The sequence below is a fragment of the Oncorhynchus mykiss genome, chromosome 7 (assembly GCF_057628025.1).
Source record: "Oncorhynchus mykiss isolate SJ-2025 chromosome 7, ASM5762802v1, whole genome shotgun sequence".
NCBI lineage: Eukaryota > Metazoa > Chordata > Actinopteri > Salmoniformes > Salmonidae > Oncorhynchus > Oncorhynchus mykiss.
In genome coordinates, this window is record NC_143028.1 from 69,871,724 (window position 1) to 69,880,892 (window position 9,169).

The 9,169-nt window shown below is 45.1% G+C and overlaps 1 protein-coding gene across 2 annotated transcripts; it reads right to left on the reverse strand.

Annotated features, from left to right (window-relative positions):
* Positions 1-1,676: 1,676 nt before the first annotated feature.
* On the reverse strand, positions 1,677-7,931 carry LOC110528490 (keratin, type II cytoskeletal 8). 2 transcript variants are annotated; one of them, XM_021610593.3, is made up of 9 exons: positions 7,197-7,931; positions 4,847-5,055; positions 4,644-4,704; positions 4,468-4,563; positions 4,130-4,294; positions 3,848-3,973; positions 3,443-3,663; positions 3,275-3,324; positions 1,677-3,076 (listed from the first exon to the last, which is right to left on the reverse strand). In XM_021610593.3, the coding sequence occupies exons 1-9, from the start codon at positions 7,614-7,616 to the stop codon at positions 2,913-2,915; spliced, it is 1,512 nt and encodes a 503-aa protein (XP_021466268.2). In that variant the 5' UTR covers positions 7,617-7,931; the 3' UTR covers positions 1,677-2,912. The 2 variants fall into 2 exon arrangements, with proteins under 2 accessions (XP_021466268.2, XP_021466267.2); XM_021610592.3 differs by having other exon boundaries at positions 3,269-3,324.
* Positions 7,932-9,169: the final 1,238 nt, after the last annotated feature.

Consider the following 9,169-nt stretch of genomic DNA (forward strand, 5'->3'; position numbering starts at 1 on the left):
AACGGGTGACCTCAGTTTGCCCACAAATGTGCATGTGTCTGCTCAAACGGTCAGAAACAGACTCCATGAGGATGGTATGAGGGCCCTACGTCCACAGGTGGAGGTTGTGCTTACAACCCAACACCGTGCAGGACGTTTTTCATTTGCCAGAGAACACCAAGATTGGCAAATTCACCACTGGCGCCCTGTGCTCTTCACAGATGAAAGCAGGTTCACACTGAGCACATGTGACAGACGTGACAGTCTGGAGACACCGTGGAGAACGTTTTGCTGCCTGCAACATCCTCCAGCATGACCGGTTTGGCGTCGGGTCAGTCATGGTGTGGGGTGGCATTTCTTTGGGGGGCCGCACAGCCCTCCATGTGCTCGCCAGAGGTAGCCTGACTGCCATTAGGTACTGAGATGAAATCCTCAGACCCCTTGTGAGACCATATGCTGGTGCGGTTGGCCCTGGGTTCCTCCTAATGCAAGACAATGCTAGACCTCATGTGGCTGGAATGTGTCAGCAGTTCCTGCAAGAGGAAGGCATTGATGCTATGGACTGGCCCGCCCGTTCCCCAGACCTGAATCCAATTGAGCACATCTGGGACATAATGTCTCGCTCCATCCACCACAGACTGTCCAGGAGTTGGCGGATGCTTTAGTCCAGATCTGGGAGGAGATCCCTCAGGAGACCATCCGCCACCTCCTCAGGAGCATGACAAAGTATTGTAGGGAGGTCATACAGGCACGTGGAGGCCACACACACTACTGAGCCTCATTTTGACTTGTTTTAAGGACATTACATCAAAGTTGGATCAGCCTGTAGTGTGGTTTTCCACTTTAATTTTGAGTGTGACTCCAAATCCAGACCTCCACGGGTTGATAAATTTGATTTCAATTGATCATTTTTGTGTGATTTTGTTGTCAGCACATTCAACTATGTAAAGAAAAAAGTATTTAATAAGAATATTTCATTAATTCAGATCTAGGATGTGTTATTTTAGTGTTCCCTTTTATTTTTTTGAGCAGTGAATATTGAATTTGACCTTTACTACTACAGCCCATAGAAAGGCATTGAATAACACATTTATCATGAGAAGAACAATTTTCAGGATGTCTCATGGTCTGACAAACACTTCTGTAGCTAGGCCACCTTCCATTGCAGATTCGGAAGGCCGACATAGGCGGATGCGGTGGATTAGGACGCAGCCCATGCAAAAACATATCTCTTGGCCCCCCGAGAGGCGCAGTGGTCTAAGGTACTGCATCGCAGTGCTATAGGCATCACTACAGACCCGGGTTTGATCCCGGGCTGTGATCAGGAGTCACATAGGGCGGGTGCACAATTGGCTAAGTGTCGTCCGAGTTAGGGGATTGTTTTGCAGGGGGGGCTTTACTTCATCGCGCTCTAGTGATGGCGGGCCGGGTGCCTGCAGGCTGATCTCGGTCGCCGGGTGAACGGTGTTTCCTCCGACACATTGGTGCGGCTGGCTTCCGGGTTAAGCAGACGGGTGTTAAGAAGCGCGGTTTAGCGGTTCATGTTTCGGACTACGAATGACTTGACCTTTGCCTCTCCCGAGCCCGTTGGGGAGTTGCAGCATTGAGACAAGATAAAAATTGGGGGAAATTGTTGTTACTAAGATTGACGCATGGGTGTGTCGATCGACTCTTAATAATATAAATAAAAAGTAATATCAGTTTAATGGAGTTTAATTATCTGAAATTCCAGAATGCTCAACATTGAAGTTTGATCAAAGAAGGCACAGCTAGATGGTGCCAGAGAGGCATGTGAAGTACACAAAATTCAGAAAAAAGGCAAACATTTCACACACTAGAGACAGTGATTTAAGATCTCAAATTAATTAATTTAGTTATTTTTGGTGTTAAGTCAATTGTCACAAATTATGTAGAATCTGGTCACAACATTATTTCCTTCTAATGGTAATAAAAGCAAAACCAAGCAAAGAAAAAACTATTAACAGGAAACTTCTCTAAAATGTAAACCTCTGACAAACAAGTATATCCTTTTGAGTTATGTGACTGAAGATTGACTACTGTTCCTTCTACTTCAGTACACTATGAAAGAGACATGTCATGTGTTAGCAAAAAAGGCCTATTTTTGTTATGACAACACCACAGGAGGTTGGTGGCACCTTAACTGGGAAGGACGGACTCATAGTAATGTAATGGTATAGAACTCAAACACATAGTTTCCATGTGATAGCATTAAATTCACTCCATTCCAGCCATTATTATGAGCTGTTCTCCCCTCAGCAGCATAATGTGACACATCATCACTTTCATAGCATACATAAATCACCTAAAAGGAATATGAAGGCATCACTTGTTCATAGCACCACATAGTGTCAATGGTTTTCTCCATTCAGCTGCCAAATCAGCAAGTGCCCAAAGTTAATTGATTATGACCATGACACTGCCATCTATGAGTATGAAGCTAGAGCAATATGTCCTACAACCACTGATACATGTAGATGCAAGCTACAAGCTGACAAAGGTACAGAGTAGATCCTTAGCTAGCTTTCTTTAAGGTTGGTTTACGTTTTCACACATTTTCTTTTTCTTTTTCCATTTATATTCCTTAAACATCAGTGCAGAAATATAGAAATGTTGGCCTTGTGAGGAACTGGCACTTGTACATTATTGGTTACCTGTGAATTATGGTGAATAATACAGGGGAGAACAGGTATTGTTCCTGAAATAACAGTGATACTTTCATTGTTTTCCAGTGAATCTACCAAGGCAGTGTAATTCAACTTGCCCATTCTTCTTTTTTTTGTCTTGGGAGGGATTGAAAAATAAACGTAAATACAGGTCATCAATCCGACTGTAAATCAGCTGTGTAGGTCTAAGATTACTGCGTAGCACCGTGGATTGGTATGGGTCTGGTTTGGGTGGAGAGTTGACTGTCTCTAGAAACGCCTGCTGGAGCTGGTGGATGTCATGGACTTGGTGATTGTGGCACCACCGCCGCTGCCGTAGCTGCTGCTGCCGCCACCATAGCTGCTGCTGCCGCCGCCGTAGCTGCTGCTGCCGCCACCATAGCCGAATCCACCTGAGCCTGCGCTGGAGTAGTCTGGGTACAGAGAGACAGTGGGATCAGTTTAATCTGCTGTAAAGCTAGAGGATATTCTGGTGTCAATGATGCATGTCAAACTTGGTGTGTGTTAGTCAGAATAACAGAAAAGGTTCTAAAGCTGAAGTGTGAAGAGCATGCCTATGTCTTATATGGTGACACAATGAGAAATTATATCAAAAATGGTATTACTGCCACCAGAGCTCTGCTGCACATGGATTGTTGCAGATGCACCACCCGAGGATATTCTGTGAACAGATAAGTGCAATGTTAGCGAACTTTGGATAGAAAGTTGCTAAGTAACATTGCTAACATGCTAAGCTAAGAGGTTAACATCTCAACTATCCAGCTTCCGCTTTCACTCACCTGCTCTCCTCTCCCTCCAGCAGCTTCCTGTAAGTGGCAATCTCAATGTCCAGGGCCAGCTTGACATTCATCAGCTCCTGGTACTCGCGCACCTGGCGGGCCATGTCCTGCTTGGCTCTCTGGAGAGCATCCTCCAAGTCCCTGATTCGGAGCTTGGCGTCCTTCACTGCCAGCTCACCGCGTTCCTCTGCCTCAGCGATCTGAGCCTCAAGGTTGGCCCGCTGTGGTAAGAGAACATTTCGCATTAGCATTAGCCTTTGCTGTTAGCAAGCCTCTCATTCAAAATACATGTATATAATTGTGGCTAATGGTAATACGCTAGTGCTATGAACCATCTTGCTTGGACATCAGGCATTTATGGTCAATCCTCTCAAAGGAGGTTCTGAAATGAGATTGCACCCTCACCTGACCCTTGACGGACTCAATCTCGTTCTGGAGACGAGCGATCATGCGGTTCAGCTCAGCGATCTCAGTCTTGGTTGAGCGGAGGTCTTCACCATACTGTCCAGCAGAGCTCTGCATCTCTTCATACTGAGAAAATATGGGAGGAAATATAAGAGAATGAAAAGGAGGGTGGTGAAGATTGATGAAGTGCTCACAGCAATGTTGCTTATTTTGCATGAACGTGTTCTGGTAAACTATGTTAATATATTTTGATCTTGCAATTGAAAGCTGGTCTTGGCTTACCTTCTGCTTGTACCAGGTCTCGGCCTCAGCTCTGCTGCGGTTGGCGATGTCCTCGTACTGGGCGCGCACTTCAGCGACAATGGAGTCCATGTCCAGGTTACGGCTGTTGTCCATCTCTACCACCACAGAGGTGTCCTTGATCTGGCCCTGCAGCTCACGCAGCTCCTGAAGAACCAAGAGAGGATGAAGAGAAACCTTTAGATTTCATCCGGTATGTAATTCACTGACTAACACTCATGCTATCATGATGTAGTGTTGAAGCTCTCCAAGATTCTGATATTGAAGATCTACAGTATGTGTTGTATGGTAAATGTGAAAAGTTCATTAATGGTTCGTACCGCCTCGTAGACGGCCCTGAGGAAGTTGATCTCATCCTGTAGAGCGTCAACCTTGGCCTCCAGCTCCACCTTGTTCATGTAAGCACCGTCAACATCCTGGAGAAGGAGAGAGAGGAGTTAATGGATGATGTAATAACTGTGACATGAGTTATGGAGAGATATGTTATCTCACATACCTTCTTCAGCAGGACAAACTCGTTCTCTACTGAGGCGCGCTTGTTGATTTCATCTTCATACCTGGTGAAAAAAACGAAGGGAAATATATCATGCAAAGTCATCGGTCTGGTTGCTAGTTACACTAAGGTTAAACAAACTATTGCTTATACTAATATGGCCAGTTGTCTACTTTTCATGCACATCCGACATATAGACAACTTACTTGTTCTTGAAGTCTTCAACCAGACCCTGCATGTTCTTCAGCTCCCCCTCCAGCTTCATCTTCTCATTGCCCAGGCCGTCCAGCTGTCTGCGCAGGTTGGAGATGTAGGCCTCGAACATGGCGTCGATGTTGGAGCGTGTGGTGGTCTGGTCCTGCAGGAGGCTCCACTTGGTCTCCAGCATCTTGTTCTGCTGCTCCAAGAAACGCACCTGCAGGGACAAAAGGGAAATGGTCAGTGCCATTGACTGAAACTTAGGAAGGAAGGAAGGAAGGAAGGAAGGAAGGAAGGAAGGAAGGAAGGAAGGAAGGAAGGAAGGAAGGAAGGAAGGAAGGAAGGAAGGAAGGAAGGAAGGAAGGAAAAGAGGAAGAAAAGCACGAGCAAACAAATTAATGAATGGGTGGATGAATGAATGAATGTGCATGAACCTGCATGGACAAAAGGGAAATGGTCAGTAGGCCCTAGGACCATGCCTCAGGACTACCTGACATGATGACTCCTTGCTGTCCCCAGTCCACCTGGCCGTGCTGCTGCTCCAGTTTCAACTGTTCTGCCTGTGATTATTATTGGACCATGCTGGTCATTTATGAACATTTGAACATCTTGGCCATGTACTGTTATAATCTCCACCCGGCACAGCCAGAAGAGGACTGGCCACCCCACATAGCCTGGTTCCTCTCTACGTTTCGGCCTTTCTAGGGAGTTTTTCCTAGCCACCTGCATTGCTGGCTGTTTGGGGTTTTAGGCTGGGTTTATGTACAGCACTTTGAGATATCAACTGATGTACGAAGGGCTATATAAATACATTTGATTTGATTTGATTTGGTCAGTGAGTGAGTGAATAAATGGATGAATGTGGTCATTAATGAATGATAAAGTGTGATGGATGGATCCATGAATAAGGCTTCATAGACTCTACATTACGATTTAATTGTCAGTCTTTCTCCTGGGTAGACTTCTGTAGATGTTTTAAAAGGAAGTGGAAAGAATGGTGCTCCAAGGGTGTGGCAAAAACATAACTTCTCCTGGGTCAACCTTGTAGCAGACTTGCAGTAAAATCCACATCTGTACCTGCATAGATAGCATCACAGGTTTGTGTTTGAACAGCCACAACCTGTCCAAGACTTTGTTGATATAAGTGATGATGACATATGGTAATCTAGGGGTAAACACAGAGTCTGAGAAGCCAACATCCTGGGAGGTCAAATTAATCTTAATCCCATCGATAATCTGCCCTGAGATGTGTAGCTCTCATTGTTCACCCTCAAAACAAAACAGGGCCAGTGAGAGAGTGTTTATTGGCATGCCAAAGCATATCTAAACTTTCCCTGACAAGGAGTGGCTCACTGTGTGTATGTGGGATTAACCCTAACTCACTGTGGGTGTTTTACCTATCTCTCATAGCTATGAGTCATCTCTTTTGCTCTGTTTCACTCTGAAGGCCACGCATTCATTCCAGACTTTTAAAAAAACCAAAGAGTTTGGACTATGTGGGCACTCTGTCCACACAACCACACCCTGCAGGCATGCGATGGTTGAGTCAGAGGGAGAGATGGGTCTCCACCCTTGTTTAGATAGCAGCCAAAGAGGCCGTTAAAGTCACAGGACCTGACAAGGCTTCAGGCTATCTTTATTGTATTATTGTTTACTCCTGGGTGGGGTCCTTTTACAACTTTTGTGAAAGCCCAACACAAATGGGCATAATCAGAAACAGCCTCTGCACAGTATATACCATTTTCTAATCCCAAAGGTCATCATTAATTGACAGATTCAGCAGTAGAGATAAGATTTACAGCTCCCTTGTCTTACTATCTATTTCTTATGTCAGAGTGTAAATTGTGGGAGATATGACATATGTGACATAAGGGCTGTCAGCAGAAACATAAACATGCCTGCATTTGGAGAGCAGCTTTACTCAGCTCTATACAGCCAATAAATGCTATGCTGTTATATTAGCAAGCTAATATGTGAGGTGAAAGCCAACGCTAACTTGTATTTGTCATCTTTCTGGTTTACTCTATTGATTGTGATCATTGCACGTCAATACAAACTTAAAGTATTTCATGGTGGTGGTCAATGTCAATTATCTATTTGGTTACATGACAACAGTCTGACATGGAAGCCTGCAGATAGTATAGCTGGAAGGGAGAAGCACCATGATAGCATTCTGAACACAGGGTTCAGAATGTTTCATTTCAGTGCATGATGAAGTCAAAAGAACAGTGTACAGGCACTTATTTTGTGCACTTCAGTATAGACAGTAAAATTGTGTGCAGTTGATATTGATGTGAATGCTTAGCATTTGAAGTACAGGCAAGGTGAAGATGCACAGGTTAACAGAAAGGAACTGACCTTATCGATGAAGGAGGCAAAGCGGTTGTTGAGGGTCTTGATCTGCTCCTTCTCATGGGTGCGGACAACCTGGATGTTGGGGTCGATCGCCAGGTTCAGTGGTGCCAGCAGGCTCTGGTTGCTTGTGACAGCTGTGATGGTGGCGCCATGGAATCCGCCACCCATACCACCACCATAGCCAGCGCCGAGACCACCACCGTAGCCACCTGCGCTGCTGCTGCTGCTGAAGCCGCTGCCTCCACCCATACCCATGCCACCACCGAACCCGGCGCCAGAATGGCGGACAGACCCGCTGCTCATCCGGGTGGATCCGGGAGCAGCCAAGGACTGGCTGGTGAAACTCTTGCGAATGGTGGTGCTGCCCCCCATGCCGCCGCCCATGCTGCTGCCGCCGCTTCTGTAGCTTGTCCTGAAGCTCATGGTTGCAACTTTAGGGTAGTGTTGACTCTGCTTTACAAGCCTGAATTCTCAAAAGAGAGAGCAATGGAATAAGGACAAGGAGGCTTCAAAAAGGAGAGTCAAGTTCCTCAAGTGACGATCTGGCTGACACCTCGCTGGTTTTATCCTGCTCTAGAGTCAAGGGGAGGAGCATTCACCTGAAACAGGGTGACCCACTTTTACCTTCACTCTCTTTCCGTCTCACTGCCCACTCCTCCTCCTTCTCCCTTGATTCCCTGAGGCTGTGGCTGGCAGGAGTGGCACATCCTGTCAGACTGGTAGGGAAGGATTGAGTGGATGTAAGCCCTGACACACCCTGCTTCTGTTCAAAGGGGAGAGAGAGAGTTGTGCGGGAGATTGGAGAGATGAGAAGAGAGTAGACGAGGAGTTGGGATCAATTGCCTTTTACAAGAGGTCTCTTCAAGAAGGAGTCTAGCTTTCTGTCACAGAGCTACGAGAAAGTGAATGAAGTACAATGCAGTACAAACTTGGAGATACTTTATTGTAGTGTCACTATGTGTGGGAGACATCTTTATGTGTTTACAGAACTTTAAAAAAAGCATGGCTTATCAGAAAAGGCAAACCTATTGTATAGACACAATACACACACACAGGTGCAACAGGGGGAGTTAGAGAGGCTTGAACAAAATGATTTTCTTAGGGCATATGCAAATAATAAAGTGTATACATGTCTACAGGGTGGTCAAGTTCCAAATCCTAGAGTACAGTCTTACACATAAATGAACAATGTATATTACTATTTTTGGCAGTAGTATACTCATTTACTCTGACTGATTTGACCAACTTCAGTTCACAACACCTTGTTTAGAATTGCATAGACATTTGAGTTGATGCCCTTTTAACCTATAGTATTGACATTTCAGTAGAAAGAAAGAAAGAAAGAAAGAAAGAAAGAACAAAAGAAAGAACAAAAGAAAGAACGAAAGATCAAGTCACGCAAAAACATCTGACTGGGTGTGGTTTGCTGTTTCTGTGTGGCGGTCCTGTGACTACAGCCAGTCAGAGCTGTGCTCTGGTGACTGGGACTTTCTAGCCCAGTGACACACACAGGGGAGAGGGTATGAGTTTGGGTAGGCCAAGGCAGAGATGGGCTTGGCCTTCCAAATCTACGTTCTCTTTAATTTGATATTTTATGCCGCAATTGAAAATACCTAAACAATGGGACACCCAAGCCAAAACACATATTAGGTATATCATACAATCAAATTAAATCTGTAATAGAATGTGCACCTTTTTTGTCATAAGGGTGACATGTAAACAACCCGGCTCCAGCTGTGCTAATATCTAATTCTAATAATCGAAACAATAACAGTAAGCCTAGCACACACACAAACAGAAAAGTATGCGTAATCTAGTCTGGGACATGTAGTCAGTGTGTGTTTCATATTAAAATTAGTTGATAGTGAATCACATTGACATTAAAGGGACGGGGGACGGGCTGGGGTTTGATCCTAGCTCGGCAATCCTACTGAATAGCTTTTTTTGAGCTGAGCTGGTGTTCATGTGCAGTACTG

Excerpts from the sequence above, each read along its gene's own strand:
- LOC110528490 (XM_021610592.3), bottom strand. The coding sequence starts at position 7,616 with ATGAGCTTCAGGACAAGCTACAGAAGCGGCGGCAGCAGCATGGGCGGC. Across the intron at positions 4,295-4,467 it reads TCAGGGCCGTCTACGAGGCG|GAGCTGCGTGAGCTGCAGGG; the intron begins GTACGAACCATT and ends TTGGTTCTTCAG. Across the intron at positions 3,077-3,268 it reads GCAGCAGAGCTCTGGTGGCA|ACTACTCCAGCGCAGGCTCA; the intron begins GTAATACCATTT and ends CTCTGTACCCAG.